The following is a 19,396-nucleotide window of genomic DNA, read 5'->3' on the forward strand; positions in this document are numbered from 1 at the left end:
TTGTGAACGGTTTAATAATATTTGTCTAGACAAAAAGAAAACAATAAAGCCGATAGAAAAAGAATATAAGCATGAAGTAGGAGAAATAAATGCTAGAAAGTTAGTTGCTGTGTTATGTTCTCAGAGCCCCTGTTAGGAAATAAAACCCCACTCATCAGGAATTTTGTATCTCGGAATGTGCTGCCAGGCCTCAGTAGTGGTTTCCTGATTTGTGTGTTCAACGTACAGAATGTCAAGGAACACGAAGATTTTAACTGTTCCTTTTGGTAGGAATGACTGAGGGGTCGCCTCAAGAGTGATGATGCATCGAGGGAGTTCTTGCTTTGGTATGTGATACCGTGTGATTAACAAACTCCAGATCACACAGAAAAGTAGGCTCGAGTAAGGTTATTAAGTGCAGTTCCCTACCCAAGAGGATGTCCTGCCTTGCGCTGATACGGTAGGACTGGAGGGGAATGTGTGTGTGTGTGTGTGTGCGCATATAAAAGCAAAGACAAGCATTGCTTTCTTCTTGAGCAGCTGCAGCCAGTCCCACTAATGGATGTGCAAAAGCAGAAACTGGCCACACAAGGTATGTGTTCGTTTTTACAGATGGTACTGCAGACAAGTTGGTAATGGAAAAGGAAGTCGTGTACGTGAGTTATTTGAAGGTGGGGGTGGACGGCAGGGGCACAGCCTCGCACAGAGCTTTCCTGTGTAGTCAGTTGACTGTGTGAGTTATTGGAGAAGCAGTGTTCCCATGAAAGTGTTCAGTTATTACAAAATGACATCATGATTGTTAAGGAAATTCGTCAGTCCAAGTTGTCTTTTAGAAGTAACGGTTTTAAAACTTTAAAAAGCAGCTGAGATTTTCCTGTCTGCACAGTACCTCTCTGATGGAATTATCTGCTCGTGTTTGGTTTTCCCCGTAGCGCTCACAGACTTCTTATTTAAAGACACAGCCTCCATTTGAACAGTGACATACATTCCAGACACTTATTTTAACTATTGGAAAAGTGTGTTTAAATACCTATGATTTTATGTGTCCTAAGGAAATACAAAGATAAATAAAAATGAGGTAACATTTTAAAAGATTTTTTGTAGATTCAAAAATTAAATGAACTTCAAGTTTGTTTCCCTTAGATCTTTTTTTTTTTTTTCTCCTGTGTATTTAAAAGTCATAGAGTGTGGTAGGCTATGAGAAGTATTTCCAATATAGGCTTGTCAAGTACGTAGAGCAAATTGTATGTCTGGTATCAGGGTCTCTTGTTGACACCTTTGCAGCTTCTTAACGTGATTTTTAACTGTTTTGAACTTCAGTGTGTTTAATTCCATATTTCCATAAGTTTTTTGTTGTTTTTGTTTAAGTGGAAATAAGCAGCCATCCATCCTTCTGCTGAGCAGACTCCAGGCCATGCTTTAACGGCCAGTCTGCACTGTATCCTCTCAACTCGTAAAAAGTATTTAGAGTCAAGACTGTTTTGGTCTTTGCTCTTCTGTAATGAAAAGTGTCAAAGTCAACTCCTTAGGTAGGTGAAGAACGTATACACACACACATGTATATATGTATATAAAATAATGGAGGGAAATGTTTTAGGGACAATATAAATTGTCTCATGGTATCCCAATCTGAGGATTTTGGTAAAATACCTCCTCTTTGAGAATTGGCAGTCTGTTATCTTGAATAATGATGATGTCACACATTGCAAAAGGTCTGTGTCAGGGAACATACACACGTGTAATGTAAGCCTAGCCAGTCGTTACCTCAACATATGTGTTTACAGAACTTGTCACACCCCAGCGCCATGCTTCCCGCCCCCGGCCTAGACAGGCAAATGCAAAAGCAGAGATTGCAGCTCCCGGCTGCCCTGCCCCGCAACTGGCATTAGTGGGGCTCAGTCCGTGGTGTCACGAATTTCTGCTTCTCCGCAGAGGTTCATTTCACATACATTTTTTTTCTTCCTTAAGATGGCCAAATCAAAACACGTGCCCTGCACCGCAGCCTTTCCATCTACCTAACGCTGTGTTCCTCTGGCTATGACTGTGTCTGTCAACCTCAGAACAGATCACCACTGTATCTGATCAAGGATGAGTCATTTCTTTCTGGTACCTCAAAACTTGCATAATTTGGACCAGCTGTTATAGGATAGTTTGAAAAGATAAGGGTCCTTTATAGCCAGGTTATGGTGAAATATTTTTGGTAAACTTTCCCAAACCTCCTTTTTAATAATCAGGCCTGAAACCTGGTTAAGAACTGTGGCTCTGGAGCAAGAGAGACATGGGTTTATATTTTAACCCTACTATGTAGCAATAGCCCTACTATGTAGCAATTGCAGATGTTTCAGAGCCTCAGTTTTCTCATTTGTAAAGTGGAGGGAATAATAATAATAATAATAATACCTGTCTCAGGACCATTTTGAAGATATCAGGTAATGAAACTAAGCCTATAATATATAATTCTACATATAATAAGTACTTGGTAAATATTCATTGTATGTTGGTGATTATAAAGGAGGGACAAAAAGTAGTCAAACAAGAAAATTGCATCAGGCGATTGATTCAAAAGTGGTTTTTAGAATACAGTCCTGTGTTTTTTCCTAGACTTAGGAACTGGGATGTGCCCTGGCTGGTATGGCTCAGTGAATCGAGCACTGGCCTGCGAACCAAAGGGTCACAGGTTCAATTCCCACTCAGGGCACAGGTCTGGGTTGCAGGCCAGATCCTCAGTAGGCGACGCACAACAGGCAACCACACATTGATGTTTCTCTCCCTCTCTTTTTCCTTCCCTTCTCCTCTCTCTAAAAATAAACTAATTAAATATTTAAAGAAAAAGAAACTGGGATGTATTTTTTGACACTAGGTAAGTCAAAGAATCATTCTCAGTCTTTCATCAACAGAAGTGGGACAATAATCATACCTAATAATTCACTTTGAATCTGAACTGGGAGGGGTTCCTAGGTGAGGGGTTTTTATCTTTGGGAGGCACAGGCACTCAGACCCATCCATACAAAATCTTCGGATACATTTTGTGAAGGACATTCTTTTGAATAGCATGAAATTCTTTGAAATTCTTTTACAGAATTTTTTTTCTGAGAAAGTGTCATAAATTTTATCAAAAGATGTTATGACTTCCAAGAATGTTAGGAACCGTTGAGAAATCATCATTGTGTATGTAAATGCCTTGAGGATGGAAACATTTCATAGACCAGATATTATCTGTTAGCTAATATGAAAAGAATTACTGATTAGTAGTTGGTATTTTCTGTTTCTTTCAAAATAACCATCATCATTATTATCTATTGTAAAGGCAATCCTTTATAAAAAAAATGTATTTGCCTCTTTAATTAAGTGTTTAATTAAGCTAAGCCCTTTGGACTTCAGGCTGTCTTTTTAGAACAAGTCTCTAGATTTTTATTTTTCATACTGTGAAGAATCCCCATGATAAATGTTTACTAAATGCATTCTTTAAATAAAATGTGCAATAAGTTTATTAGAACAGAATCAACTCCTGTATTCCTAGGCTGAAGCTTACTTAAGAGGAACTAAAACTGTTTAACTGTGCTTCCAGAAAGCTCTTTCCTTTCCTTCTCAGTGTCAGACTTTGGCACTGGCATAAAAAAAAATGTCCCCGTAGAGCAACTGTCCAACCATTGTTGTAGCCGAAGGTGAAAATGGGTCCTTAGTGGCATAAAATGAAGCAGCAAGAGACTTGAGTGGTTCTTTTGACCATAACAACTTTCACATGGAATGAGAAAAGCCAGTGCAGACATACATTTTCAGCCGTCATTTTAGCTGTGCAATTATGTATCGCCATAAAGGCAGAAACTTATTACAGAAACAGCGTGGGCTGGAACTCCAAGGATCTGGGTTTTCCTAGTCCTGGTCTGTTACGGAATTTGCGTATGACGTTGTATGTTTAGTTTGCTTGTTACCAAGTATATGGGGTAAGTCAAAGGAATGGAGATGTGATTCTTTAGACCTGTAACGGGTTTTTTATCTTTGTGATAAATGTGTTAGTTCCTCACATTTGAAGACTCCACATGAATAATTTAAAGGGTGGGAAATACATTGCTAAATATTGATTTACTGGTGTTCCACTCCGAGAGCCAGCAGTTGCATCTCAGAAAAAATGGAGCTAATGTGTATAGCATGCTAGCATTTCCTAAGGTATTGGGGAACTCTCGGGTGGTGGCGCATCAGTGGGATAAGTCTTAGGCACGTTTGTACCTCGGTACAATGTATGATTACTAGAGCGTGTATTGCCTCACGTCCTGGAACAGATGTTGTTCCATTGCTCCTAGCCAGGGATGTCAGATTTGTTTACACTGGTCTCCATTATCATTGCTGATGTGTTGAGGAAGTGAATTTAATAATCAGGGTAAACAGGTTTTGTTTCCAAACTCTGAGATAGGTGATTATAAGATGGGTGCTTGGCTGAACCTTGTAGAGTCTCTTCAGTCGTCTGGCAAGAAATCTGAGGGCAAAGAGGGCTGTTTTAAGGCAGGCGGAGACTTGCTGTACAGCCTATTTGAACTAGTTCTTCACGATTTTATTTAGAACAAAGCCAGCCAAGGTATTGGTACCAATGGCTTTCTGCAGCAGAGCTCTTCACCCCCTCTTGCTAAAATATTGGCCAGCCTGTGCTTCTGATAGAATTCTGACTATTAATTTAAAGGCGTTCATTGCAAGCCACCATGTGTTTTTTAAGAGTTTTTGGTGCTGCTTTCTATATATTCTTTAGGGTCTACTGATAGGAAGTCTGTATTAGGGGGACTGGGGAGAAGGGTGATAGGGCCTTCTATGTTTCCTAGTGGTGAATAATAGTGATAACAACTGAAATAATATTTATCATTTATTCAACAATTTTTGGATGGATACTACAGACATGATAATAATCAACACATTATCTAACTCACATTGACTCTTTTGGTAGTTAACAGGTCAATGCTATTGATAGGACATGAGTACTGATGGGACTAAACAAGTGTCAACTTATTTCCAAAATGATTAGACTGTTAATTCTATTTCTAAAGGAACACAGAAAAGAAGCCCTTTGATTATTAGATAAAACGTTCAGCTTTTCAGTGAGATGTATCCACAGGAGATATTTCAGTTTCTTTTAGAAAAGTTTCCGTATAGTTTACATGAATTAAACTGTCAGTCTTCGTGAACAATCTCAGTTTGTGTCATGTTAACTTCACACTTAGTGTGTTTTTAGCTGATTCTACTGGAAACTCTGAGAGAACAGGCCTTGCCTGCCATATACATCGCTGTAACCTCAGCTTCCAGCACAGTGCCAGGCACATGGTGGACGGTCAGTGACTGTTCCCAGAACTGGACTGAATTACAGTCACCCCTGAAATTTTATTATTGCAAAATTATTCCTGAAGGTTCTATCACAGCCATCTGTGCCTTGCTGTGAAATGGAGTTCACAAAGGACTCCTGATATAATCCAATAAACACAAAAGTTATCTAAAGAGTGAAAATATTTGACATACATCCAGGTTAACAGCACATTTATCAAATTTCAGACTAATTCGATTTAAAATGGCTAAGATATAAAACCATTAAAAAATGTGAGTAAATAATGTGCCTAGCAAGGCCTATTATGTGATTACATGGTTTCAGTGTGGTTCTTACTCATAGAAAATTATGTTAAAGGATCATTTCTGCACCAATTCCTTCACCAATGGGGACTTTTAGTATCTTGGAGATGAACATTCATGTCTCTGAATGTTAAGCCACTTGAATGAATAATTCAATCAGATTTGCTGTTTTAGTAATCAAATGAAATTAGCTCTTTGTTAATAATGAAATGTGAAAACCTTAAAATGTTTGTTTCCGACTAATCTTCAAATAATAAAATAAGCAATAAAAAAACAGCTGAAGCAATTTGAAATGTTAAAAATTTTCTTTTTCTTCTGAAGTCACGTCTGGGATTACCTGCACGTGTGTCAAGGCTCAACCGAGAGTGATACAAGAGTGACTAATTTAAGTCCCCGATAAGAAAAACTTAAATCAGAACCTTTGAGAAAAATCTAACACAATGGTGATACTGTGCGGTGGTTAGCAGTGTACCTGAAGCCTAAAGACTTTTTTTTTAAGCTAGTTATTTCGTGATTATACTTCTTGGTGCAGTCCACAGCAGGGAAAAAGAATTACGTTAGATTTAAACTGTATTTCTGTTAAAAGATGGATGCATCTGTTATTTACTATTTCAGTCCTGGCATGGACAGTCGTCCAAGTTCATCACCTAAACTGCTGTTGAAAAATCAGTGTTGTGGTTATAATACATTTGAAAGATAGAAAGGAAGCAAGTGATCTGAAGAAGTCTCAGTAATGTCACTGAAAAGCACTTGCTGGCCTCCGAATCTTTTGCCATTAATTCCCCCTGCCTTTCACACAGGAAATCACCAGCCAGCAGAAGTACAGTGGAGGCAACACAAAGGTGACCTAGAAGTTACTAGGCAAACTATTAAACTTCGAGTTAAAAAAGAAAAGAAAAGAAGAAACTGTTCCTTCAATTGTTGATTCTGGAATTTTCTCTGTAGAAGTTTTCAGTTGAGGTGGCTTCCATAGTTTAGGGTTTTCAGCCTACTTTCCTTCACTCTCACCTCCTTGGCCCCCACTGAGAAGTAGAAGGTGCACCTAGAGAAGGCCGGAGCAGAGGCTGCTGCCTGCCGGGTGCTTGGCGCCTGTAAGAGTGCAGCTCGACCTCGGAGGAGGAGAGGAAGAATCAGAACCGTGCTAAGCTCCCAGGCGTGCCATAGCTTCTTATTCCTATCGTCTCCTCTCCCAGAGTGTTTCTACCCATATGATGTGATTTACCTCCCACACGAGGTAATGGATTTACCAAATACTAGTAACTCTTAAAAACAGCTTGTAGGAAAAGGGAAACCAGCGCAATGGTATTTAAACGTTCACATGCGCAGACAGAACCATCAGCAGTGTGTGGCTGGAAGGATGCTTGTAAAGGAGAGTTGGAGCTCCATTCAGCCTGGCCTTGTATCCTCAGGACCTGGCGAGTATCTGGCTGCAGCTCTTTCTCAAAAATAAGTGTGGGGCGTAGTATTGGAAAATTAATTCTCTTGATTTTCTTTTCTTTTTTTTAATCATATTTTTCCATTACCATTAATCCCCTCTCCCTTATCCTCTGCCACCTCCACCCACCTCCTCCCCCACCCCTGCCATCAGCACAATGTTGTCTGTCCATGAACTATTTGTCTTTTTTCTTTCTTTCTTTTTTTTTTGTTCGATTCCTCTTGATTTTATTTTCTACCTCATACGCCATCTCTGCCCAACTGGAGATAAATTTGTTGATCCAAAGGAGAGCCATAGAAAAGGGTTATTAAAAAAAAAACTTATTTTTTTTCCAAACTAGAAGTGACTGCTAATGATAAAAATAATACCTGGACAGGTTAGCTTCAACATTGTTCAGGTTTCACTGTCCAAAACAGAGCACTGTCCTAGGTACTTGTTATTTAGAATATTTGATGACGGTAAGGAGACACGACTTCTGTCCTTTACAAAACATAGTGTGAAGGGGAATGGCAAAATATTGTAAAACTCCGTCCCGCATAATAAACGATGACTGAAATAAGGTCTTTAGTGCTTCAACAAGGCCAAGCTTGTTTTGAAAAAGTGGGGCAGAGGAAACTTCTGTTCTGCCTTCCTCTGGCAGGAGACTGCTTCTCTGTACTTGACTGAGCTGAGGATGTGGATAACTTCAAACGAACTGCCGCCCTCTGTTCAGCCAGGGTGCGTTCGACACAGTACGGCCAGGTCAGGGCTCTCATCTCCGTCGTAGTTGAGAGAGATATGGCACATTTCCGTGATTCTGTGGTCTCAGCTAAGGACATTGTTCACATCTCCCACCTTCTCTGCAGCTTGCAGTTCCTACCAAAGTGATACATTTGTTTAGATGGGAGGTAACTTAATTGGTGAAATATTTCTCACCTACCTCCCACTCTCCACCTCCACACAAGCACACCCCTATTGAATTCGAGGTGTGAACACCTAGATATTTCACTCTGACTCAACTTTCCATTCTCGTATTTGATACGATTGACACAAATGAAATGCATTCAATAATATCCAACTGTACGTTTTAAGCATATCTAAAATGTTTAATAATTACATTAAGAAGATAAAACCAAACTAATAAAATGTTTTTCTCTTACAAAAGAAATACAGTTGAATCCCCTTGACAAATGGCTTAACTTATTGAGCATTTACTACATCCCCGGCACTGTTTTAATTGCATCCATTAGCCCACATTAATCCAGCACCTCACGCTGTAAAGATGGAGAAATTTAAACATTGAGAGATTAACTTGCCCAAAGTTGCAGCCAGCAAAAGGCAGAAACATGTTTGAATACAAGTAGTCTGATTCCTAAATCTGATTATTAACCTCCATGCCGCACTGGCTCTGAGAAGATGAATCCAGAGTATTCCTAGTTTATTTAAAGTAAGATATGGTTTACCTAAAATATACCAGCCTTTCTTGGCACGTAAGTGCCCCTTAAAGCAACCTATGCCAGTGGAAATCAGGGCTGTAATTTCAGGATTTTCCCTCTAACTAATGAAGGGCATTTTCTTTGCAAGAGAATTAAGCACAAAATTGGGCAAGGATTGAAACGCTCTCTGAAACCAGGATCACACCCACTTTGGCAAGCTGTGTCAAGCACCCAGGGCAGAAGGAAAGAAAAGCAGGATGGAGTGAATGGTTGGTTACACATTCAAATTGGAGCCTCTGCCATCTATGTGGGTTAGTTTCCAAATGGACATTTACATCGCCTTTATGCGAATCAAGTTGGTGTTTATTTGCCAAATGTGTTATTTAGATCTAGGAAAAAGACAGCATAGCCCCAGGGAAATTTCACAATTATAACCTAACTAGGCTCCCCAGCTTACTTCAGATAAAGGGGGCCCCAGAGTGTTTGATAAACACAACCTCTAATCGCTCATTGATTTTCAGGAAGCAGCAGTCTCTACTTTCACAGTACGGACTAGTGGACTGACACCCAATGTTTGCCATTGTTCTTACTGAGATTTAGAAACTTGCAATGCATTCCTGGTCCCAACTTCTGGGGCGGGGGGGCGTGCAGAGGCAGGGGGAGCCAGAGATTATCTTTGAGAAAAATCTAGCTCTTATTACATCACCTAAAGTAGCACAACCTGCTACACTAATGAAATCGTGTTCTTGGTTGAAAAGGGCAATTGTTAGCCCGACTTTGTGCTCACTAAAAACATTCCCCAATCTTGTTAAATTATTGCTCTCATTTCAGATTTTTATGGCTGTGCAGCTTACCAGCCCTGATTTCTTTACGTTTCATTCATTTTCCTTGTATTGATGATTAATGGAGGATGTCGAATGTTAGAGTGAGCAGGCATCAGCAATTGCAAGATCATAATTAGTTTAGCTGACGAGGGCCTCTGATAGCACTTGCATCTGGATGGAAAAATTACCCTATAGGGAACTGGCTGCTCACCAGGTCTTTTTAGTGATACATTGTGAAACACCCGATGAATCAAATGCCCTTTCAATGCCAAGAAAGTGTTCCAGTCTTGAAGCCAAAATTATGTCTGCAGAAAGCTTTCCATTTGAAATGTATCAGAGTACAATTATAACCATTGTATTTTCTTGGCAGAGATACCACTCCTCTACAGTATGGACTTGAGTTAAATAAATGGCCTAAATTTTATGAATCCCTGAAATTTTGACTTACAGTGCTCTTAATTTTAAATTTATAATAAAATTGGGTTGCAGCGAGACTTTTTTTCCTCTCCTTATCTAACATGCATATTTTATCATTAAAGGCTCTGCTTCCTAGAGAAAGGACAGCCGAATTGTAATTCAGGCTGCCTCTTTTTGCAGCAAGAGAATTCCATTTCCTGCCTGTTAGTATGTGCGCCTACAAAGACAGCCTGACTTTTGTTTCACTCAGAAGTTTAATAGAATCATTACTTGATACCAACAATGGAACAATCAATACTCATTACCTACTTTTAAGTATTCTTAGATTATTTTTTGAATCTGGCGATTATAAAATTCAACCCACTAACATCAATTTGTGTTCAGAAATGCTTGTGATTTCCAAGTCTGAGTCAAATAACATCACTTAATAGCCCTTGATGGGACTACGTTGTCTGGCTTAAGCAGGGACCTCCTAAGGCTTCTCATTAGTGATACCGTACTCCTCGTTGCCTGAAGTTTCTGCTGGTTCTCTCAGCTTTGGGAAGTAGAAGGTGTACATGAATAACACAGAAAAAGACACAAGTCGGGTATAACTTTACATGGTTTACGTGGTGCATTTATCCAAGCTTGACCAGATTTTAAAGCTCAGGTGGCGTGTGCTCCTCCTTTTCCAAAGTGTATGGAACACATTGCCATGTGCTGTCTTTTGACTTTTGTTTTGACACTTTTAAAAGGTATATTTTAAGGTTCAGCGTCTAAGAGCCATCATTAATGGCACAAAACCCAAAGTTCAAAAAGTTAAAGCTGTTTCTGTGAAAAGCCTTTGGTGTTGCCCACACCTCATCCATCACTGTAGGGTTAATTATAATGAAAATCAGTGGTGCCTATTAAACACAATTGAACCTGACCTCATTATGGGCAGTGTGGTTTTATACTGTCATTGTTGCTAGTCTAAAGACAAAACTCCTGGGTTGATTTGGGCTAACTCCAGTGATCATGTGACTCACCTCTGACCTTGCGTTTTTTTCCCGTTTCAGAGGCGTAGAGGCTCGGGTGTTTTCTGTGCCAATTGCTTGACCACAAAGACCTCTCTCTGGCGAAAGAATGCAAATGGCGGATATGTATGCAACGCGTGTGGCCTCTACCAGAAGCTTCACTCGGTAAGGACTTGTTAGGCTGTGTCAGGAAAAGCTTTGTAAAGCAGCCTGGTCTGTGGTGTGCAGAGGACCATTCCCGGGCTTGCAGGGCCTGCCCCCACGGTTTAATGCCGTCACTTTGAGTGAACGTGTGATTTATGGTGGAATGGCCTTAGATGGTAGGGGGAGATACATTGGAGATCATTAGTGATGCATTACGCTCCTTTTGGTATAAAAGAAGAAAATGATTGATTTCTGGGAATGTCACATAACAGTTGAATAGTTATCAAAATTTGGTGAACTTAATATAGGTAGAAGACACCCTTCTTAAAAGTTAAAAAATGCATAAGTTATTTTGTTTTGTTTTATTTTTAAAGAAGACTCTCCCATGTCCAGTGTAAAACTGCAGAGCAGTGAGAAAATGTTCATTTTCTAGTTTACCTTTGAATTTGCAAGTGTCGTCCGGCTGCTTCGGGGTCGGGAGGTCGGGCCCATTGAGAAGAGGGTTCTGAACTGGGACCCGAAAATGCGAGCCGGATGGCTGCAGCACGTGTGATGCATATTTAGGTGCAGTATCCAGGGGCCTGAGTGGCACCCATCCGGGTAGAGTAAGGGGCAAGGTGCTTCTGTGTTTTAAGAGCTCTAGCTGGCTTCTTTCTAAGCTTCCTGGAGTACTTCCGGTAACTCTTCCCAAATCCTAGTTAGAGCCCTATAATACATTTTAAACTTACAAGTTCTCCCACCTGTACATGCTTTTGACTTCCTGACGGATTTTTTTTTCTTTTAGTTTAGAAAAGTTATCTGCTGACAAGAGCTGCCTTTAAAAATAGGAGCGCTCTTATTTAGTAAACAGGAGTCTGTTTCCCTCTGCCTTTTTCATCTCGTTTGGCATTTACCTTAGCTTTTAGTTCTGCCAATGAATAGCTTACAGCCACAGGGAATGTAATTTTAGACAAAATGTCCTCATAAATGGACCATTGGAAGCACTCTTTAAAAAATGGATGCTGCCAACAATACTAATTAGTGCTAAACTGTTAAAATCTTAGTTATTAGCATGTAGCTAAGAAAAAGACTTTTCCCACCACCATGCCACCTTACTTTTTTTTAACCTTCACCATTTACACACAGCAATAAGCTTCCATTTAATGAGTACTGACATTAATGATTTTAATTGAACTCTGGCCAATCATAGGCTAGGAATTAATGAAGTTACTGTCTTCCAGCTTATGATAATTTAACAACTGTGATATAAACTAAACTCTTCTTTTCACAATTATTTTAACATTCATCTCTCCAGAAACGAGATGTTTTCAGTTTTGTTTTTTTAAATCATGAATTTAAATACACAAAGGTTATGCTCACATTTCATGCCACAGAGTTATGAAAGTTTAAAAAAGGTATTACTGCTAATTTCAGGGTTCTTTATAAGATAGATTAAACACTGCGTATTTGTACAATACAAATTTGAGCTCTTTATGTACCTGAATATTCTGACCAAAAATAAATGAACATAGCATATCTAAACAGATATCTTATTTTTACTGTTAAACCAATACTTGAATTGTCAATAACAAGTGTGTTGTCTTTCTTTCCTTCAAAACACCTTCACAACACTAGAAACATTCCATAAAGGATTTATATTTGTTTTTGTTCAATATATAAAAGGTACTCTTGTATTAAGCTGCATCTTTTCTAGGAATAATTCACAAATCACATAGTGTATAAATTCATATTTTATGTGGAAATTAGTTCCTGATTTCAGTAAGCCTTTAGAAAAATCAAATGTAGCTTATTTAATGGTTCCTCTAAATTTTTAATCTGTAAATATGCATTAATTTATTCAACTTATTCTTTTAATTTTATAAATCAAAGTTACACCTCTTGCTATAACTTTTTATTATAGTCTTATCTATGGATTTTAGTCCTAAAATGTAAACACCTTTTGAACATATATATATAAAAGTACCAATCATATAATATTTAAGCCAATAAAGTTCTTAAGCTGGGTAAAAGTCATCATTCAATTTAAGTGTTGAATTAGAATGACAGATCAGATATTTGAACCAAGGCTGCAAACCAATTTAGATTTTCAGCATGAAATAAATGCTTTACCAGTCAACAAGTGTAAGCTTCCCTGCTGAATATAAAATATTATTAAAGGGAGAGAGATAAAAGTGAGAGGTTAAAAAAAAACTCCCACTGATACGGCTTTGCTTACCTGCTACCTTTCTTCATGATTCTGTCAGTGTGATTTTTCTGTGCTCTGATGTTTAATATTTTAGGTTCCCATTTGCAGTTACTTAGAAGAACATATGTATTAGTCAGCTCAGGCTGCCATAACAAAACACCATAGACGGGTGATTTAAACAACATAAACACGTACCACAGCTCTGGAGGCTGGGAGTCAGGTCGGAGCGCCGACGTGGCTGGGTTCTGGGAGAGCTCTCTCCCTGGCCTGCAGAAGGCTGCTGTCTCCTTGTGTCCTCATTCCACCTTATTTCACTCCCAAAGGCCATGGTCCTTCCAGACACAGTCACCTTAGGGGTTAGAGATGCAACATACGGATTTAGGGGAGGACACAACTCAGTCAGTAGCAATGCCTCACTTTTCCACAGTTTTTATCAAAACCTATCTCCCCTGACATGATGTGACATCTTAGTGCATGACTCAAAAGTTGAGAAATATTTCAGAAAAATCACATCTCTTCAAGTAAAGTTCTACACGGTTTTATCACTAAATGATGCAACTCCCAAATCCACGGAGTTTGGAAAGCTGTTTTTAAGTAGATTAAAGTGTTCAGTCCTCCCTGCAAAGATGGGCACGATTTAATCAGGCTAAAACAAGGGCACTTTGGTTTCTTCCTCTGGTCCTGCTCAGGGCAAAAGGAGGAGATTTAGTAAATCTATAACGTAAAGCCCATCCTTGCTTTGAACTGAAGCATGGTTTCTATTTGTGAGGAATTGTTAATGCATTTTAATGTATTTTTAATGTTTTCCTTTTATGTATTGTGTGTCCACTCTCTGCAGACTCCCAGGCCTTTAAACATCATTAAACAAAACAACGGTGAGCAGATTATTAGGAGAAGAACAAGAAAGCGCCTTAACCCAGAGGCCCTTCAGGCTGAGCAGCTCAACAAACAGCAGAGAGGTGGCAGTGAGGAGCAAGTCAATGGGAGCCCCTTAGAGAGGCGGTCGGAAGACCATTTACCGGAAAGTCACCAGAGAGAAATTCCGCTCCCCAGCCTGAGTAAATACGAAGCCCAGGGGTCATTGACTAAAAGCCATTCTGCTCAGCAGCCAGTCCTGGTCAGCCAACCTCTGGATATTCACAAAAGGATGCAACCTTTGCACATTCAGATAAAAAGTCCTCAGGAAAGTACTGGAGACCCAGGAAACAGTTCCTCTGTGTCTGAAGGGAAAGGAAGTTCTGAGAGAGGCAGTCCCATAGAAAAGTACATGAGGCCTGCAAAGCACCCAAATTATTCACCACCAGGCAGCCCTATTGAAAAGTACCAGTACCCCCTTTTTGGACTCCCCTTTGTACATAATGACTTCCAGAGTGAAGCTGATTGGCTGCGGTTCTGGAGTAAATATAAGCTCTCCGTTCCTGGGAATCCGCACTACTTGAGTCATGTGCCTGGCCTACCAAATCCTTGCCAAAACTATGTGCCTTATCCCACCTTCAATCTGCCTCCTCATTTTTCAGCTGTCGGATCAGACAATGACATTCCTCTAGATTTGGCGATCAAGCATTCCAGACCTGGGCCAACTGCAAACGGTGCCTCCAAGGAGAAAACGAAGGCACCCTCAAATGTAAAAAATGAAGGTCCCTTGAATGTAGTAAAAACAGAGAAAGTTGATAGAAGTACTCAAGATGAACTTTCAACAAAATGTGTGCACTGTGGCATTGTCTTTCTGGATGAAGTGATGTATGCTTTGCATATGAGTTGCCATGGTGACAGTGGACCTTTCCAGTGCAGCATATGCCAGCATCTTTGCACGGACAAATATGACTTTACAACTCATATCCAGAGAGGCCTGCATAGGAACAATGCACAAGTGGAAAAAAATGGGAAACCTAAAGAGTAAAACCTTAGCACTTAGCACAATTAAATAGAAATAGGTTTTCTTGATGGGAATTCAATAGCTTGTAATGTCTTATGAAGACCTATTAAAAAAAAATACTTCATAGAGCCTGCCTTATCCAACACGAAATTCCCTTCTCTTATTATTCTTTCTTTTGATGAGTAGGTTACCGAGATTAAAAAGTGAGACAAATGGTCAGTGAGAAAAAAGAATGGAAGATGGTAAATAGTCACTTTCTGCAACCTAGTAAGTCAAACCATCTTGGTGAACGTGTATGGTAGATACCATCCGTAAGAAGTATCACCAGACTATAATTGTTACATTTGTAAAGAAAGAGATCAAAGCTGTCTAGAATTTGAAAGGGTTTACATACCATGAGTCTGAAGCAGTAGTGGGCTGGCCGTTGGCCCATTTGTTCAAAAACCCATACATTGTTGCCTAAATTTAGAAATATCATAAAATCCTAGGCAGAGGAGGAGAAATCTAATCTCCAGGGCAGTGAAGGGAAGACGGCGCCCTCTTACATCAGTCTCCTCTCATTGACCGTGTTTCCAGTTGAGACCTGGAAACGCGAGCTGTGGTCGCGCTTGGTGAGAGAGCAGCAAGAAGTGTGACAAATGGTGGCACAGTGATTTGGGCCAGCCCTGCCTGTACATACACATGCACACCCTCTCTGATACTTTTGTCCTTAGGTGTTTGAATACTCCTTTCGAAAGTAGTTCTTTTGTTTGCATTTTAGGTTCATTTTGTCCAAATATATATGGATTTTTAAAACCAGTGTCCTCAGTGCTTATGTAGTAATTTTATTTTAGCCAGATTTTTCTTTCTTGTCTGTGATGAACCAGTGTGGATTTGTTTTTGAAGCCTCCTCTTGGTCACTAATCTCACTTGGCACATTGTAACTAAAGGGATCCCCTCAGTTCAAAAGACTAGATGGATACAAACGTGCAGACCATGGGCTTAATTGGTTTAGAACACATGGTATTTCTCCACCAGGTAACCTGCTGTATTTATTTATTTTCTTTCGGTTAAATACAATTTCCAAACTTTGTGGTCAGGCAGCGTCTAAGGTTACGTCACCACAGACTGACGGTGTGTACCAATCAATCCCTTCATTAGGTTTATACAGGTTTAGTTAAGTAGCATTAAATAGGATTCTTAGAGGTATGTCTTCGTAGTACTTTTAATACTTAAGGCTTTGTAAAACTATCCATGAAGGGAAAGCTCCTCAGCATAACTGCTCAGGGAAATAGGGCTAAATAACTGAACATTAAATAATTGGTTAAAGGTGCTGTTAGTCGAGCCTCAATGCTTGCTACAAGGATGTATGTACAAGGACTGACTTTAATAATTTGCATTATATTGTCCCAACCAGTAGTTTATTTTTTGCCACGGAGATGTAGAAGATATTACAAGCTACTGGATGCACTGTCAGATTAACTTATTTCATTAAAGAAGTTGGGAGAACAAATAGGAAAAAAAACTTATTTTTCTAGTAAATATTAATGTATTACATTTCAAATAATGGTGCCTGACATATTGAATAATTATTTTCTACAGTGTACGTATGCAACAAAGATATTCCATCATGCATTAGAGTCAGTTCTGGCTCTGCCTAGCTGTTTACATTTGCAAATGTAGCAAACAAGGTAATGAAGCAACTATTTCTATTGCGGTAGATATCTTTTTGTGTGTGTGTATGTGTGTGTGTGCATTACAATTGTAAACGGTAACATGAAACAAATGAAAGGTCTTGATACAATGGTATGGAAAACAAGAAGGAAATGAAAATATTTTTATGCCTACTTAGGAAAAAAAAGGGTAGCACTATTCATTCCAAGTACTTTTTTTTTTTATTTTTAAGCTCTTAACTCACATTGTTATGCTTAAAATGATAAACATATATCTTCTTTTTATTGCTTTGTCTACGTTTCAGATGAAACATTTCGGAAATTATTTTGATGAGTGCTGCTGGAATCTGCAGCACTGATGTTTTTATTGCATTCTGTAGTCGCATTTGCACTCCATTTTTTACATTAATTCGCAGTGGCTTTGTATTGTTTTGTTTTGTTTGGGGTTTTGTTTCTTTTTCACAGTGCCAGGTCTTCGGTTCTTAAAAGTGAACGGCAGGTAGAGTTCAACCAGTTCGTGACTGTTGTAGTGAATGAACTTAAACATGTCTTTCTGGTGTTGTGTTGTCATTTCCATTTTGCATTTTCGTTTTCATGTAAAAAAAAAAAAGAGAGACAGACAGAGAAAGAAAGAAATCAGGACTAAGCCTTCTGCTTCAGTTTCATTTTTAAAGGGCTCTACTCTGATCTCACCTGTTGCGTAGCTCTAGCATTCACATAAACTGTAATAAAGAGGTGGAATGAGGAGCTTCGGCATTCAAATGATGTGATGTAATTTATCTTTCTTAAGAATGGAACGAATGCATCTCAAATGTACAGGCAGACTTGAGAGGTGGCAAGTAAAGATTTAAAAAAGAGAGAGAGATTTCCCAAACAATAACAGGATTTAGTTTTCTTAGTAAAAAGGCTGGTAATCAAGTGCATCCTGGCAATCCTCAGGCAGCATTGTCTGTGGACTGCTTAAATGAGCAAAATACCAGAAGTTTGGTTAAGGTGGGCAATATTACAGGTATGACTTTTGGGGTAAAACGACTCCATCAGCAGTTTCTTCAGTATGTCAGATACAAATAGGTTGTTCACTTTGGCAGGTGTGCCTTTTTATTTTCATGTGTTTTTTTTTTTTTCCTCAAACAGACCTGGTAGTAATGTTTAGCATTGGAAAACACATATCACTGTTCTTGGAATATTTATGGTCAATCGACTTTCAGTAGAATATTCTTGGATAGCATTGCCATGCTAGATCTTATTCCTTTATTATTGATTATTTTATTTTCATTTTCGTTTTTGTTGTTATACATATTTTGATGGAGAAGAGGTTGGGCTTTTCTAAAAAGATGAAAATATATCATAACACTAAAATACCCCTTATTTTTTGACTTACAAGAGCCTTAGTTCCATCTTTCAAAATACAGTACAGAAATGATTGTTATTTTCACTTTATTTGGTTTTAAGATGTTATTGCATCTTACATTGTGACTTTTAAGTGAGCTATTTGGGTACTTTTTTTTTTTTTTGAGGACTTTCAAGATGATTTAGGAATTTCCTTCCTTGGAAGGAAAAGGCTTCCCGCTAGGGTGAAAACTATATGCCAGCTAAAATTGTATGCCATTTAAAAACTCTAAGCCCTTTAAAAGGAATTGTCTATATTCTGAATCACCTTTGGATCAAACTCTAGGCCAAGACCAGCTCATATGTTCTCTTTCCCCCTTTTCTCACTCTTTCTCCATTCATCTTTCACCCATATATTCGTGACTCTGTTGGGAATAGAAAATCGTCAAGAGCCAGCCCACCTCACAAGGCTGTGGATTGAGACGCACTAGACAACTCTCAGCAAGGAGAGAGGGATGGAGCTCTAAACACTCACTTGTTGACTCTGCCGTACGGGAGGGAAAGAGTATAGGCCCTTCTTTCCTCGTGACACATTGAGATGTTCTTTTTTAAAACATCTGTTTCGAAGATAGTGACGTTTTGTTCTAAACTGTTCTCTTTTAGTAAAGGTAGATTTTAGAAAACAAGCATGGGGATTCTTTTCTGAGATAATATTAATGAGAAGAAGAAAAAGGTGATTATCTTTAACAGCTCTTTGTGGAAGCCTGTGGTAGCACATTATAATTGCACGTGTGCACATAACCTCTTCTGATCCAATGCAAATGCAGCTCCAAAAATATCAAATGTATATATATTTTTAAATGCCTGAGGGTATACGTTGTTCTTAAGAAATTGAAGAGTATCGATACTGCTATTAAAATAATTATTAGCTTCCTGCTATGTGGCTGCAAAATATTACAAGGTGACCTGTTTTGAGACCTCTGAACTGCCTTCATTTAGTTAGTGAACATTAACGCAGCTCTGGAGAGGGAATGTCTGTCATTCATTGGTGGAAGCCTGGAGCAAAGAAGCTGGTGTTCAGCCTCTGGGCTGCGTGCCAGCCTTTTGCCTAAAGTTTACATGAGCTCACAGCTTCCTGTCTTTGGGTTGAGGGCCATGGCAGAAAACGCAAGACATCTTTGGTGAGCAAGTAGTTAAAAGCTTGCCCTCCTATATCACAGGAGAAAACCGGAGGAACTGAAATGCAACCTGAATAGGAATCTTAACTATGCTAACCAAAGGTAGGTACTATTAGGTGGGATTCTATCGGCAGGCAACTGTACATGAGAGGAGAATAGAAAGACATGCATCAAGACTCTGAAGGGCTGTGTTATTTTCCCAAAGAAAGACTTGGCCAAGGGCAGAAGGCATAGCTTCTTTGAAGAGCACTTCCTTTTGGTTTCCCAATTACTGTTTCATAGACAGTGGACTCCCGTGTTCCTGGTAGTGGTGCAGTTGTGCAGGAAGCCTCCACGGTGGTTTGCAGTAATTAGGACCTC

At 39.1% G+C, this 19,396-nt stretch overlaps 1 protein-coding gene across 5 annotated transcripts in view; it reads left to right on the forward strand.

Moving 5' to 3' along the window:
- The window catches only part of TRPS1 (transcriptional repressor GATA binding 1), a 230,996-nt gene extending 214,627 nt beyond the window's left edge, over positions 1–16,369 (forward strand). For all 5 annotated transcript variants that reach the window (XM_045181502.2, XM_045181505.3, XM_045181503.3 and 2 more), the window contains 2 exons: positions 10,715–10,837; positions 13,840–16,369. In XM_045181502.2, the coding sequence (XP_045037437.2) occupies positions 10,715–10,837; positions 13,840–14,901 (1,185 nt within the window). In that variant the 3' untranslated portion in view covers positions 14,902–16,369. The remainder of the gene's footprint in view (positions 1–10,714; positions 10,838–13,839) is intronic.
- The last annotated feature ends 3,027 nt before the right edge of the window (positions 16,370–19,396 follow it).

The sequence above is a fragment of the Desmodus rotundus genome, chromosome 8, assembly GCF_022682495.2.
Source record: "Desmodus rotundus isolate HL8 chromosome 8, HLdesRot8A.1, whole genome shotgun sequence".
Lineage (NCBI taxonomy): Eukaryota > Metazoa > Chordata > Mammalia > Chiroptera > Phyllostomidae > Desmodus > Desmodus rotundus.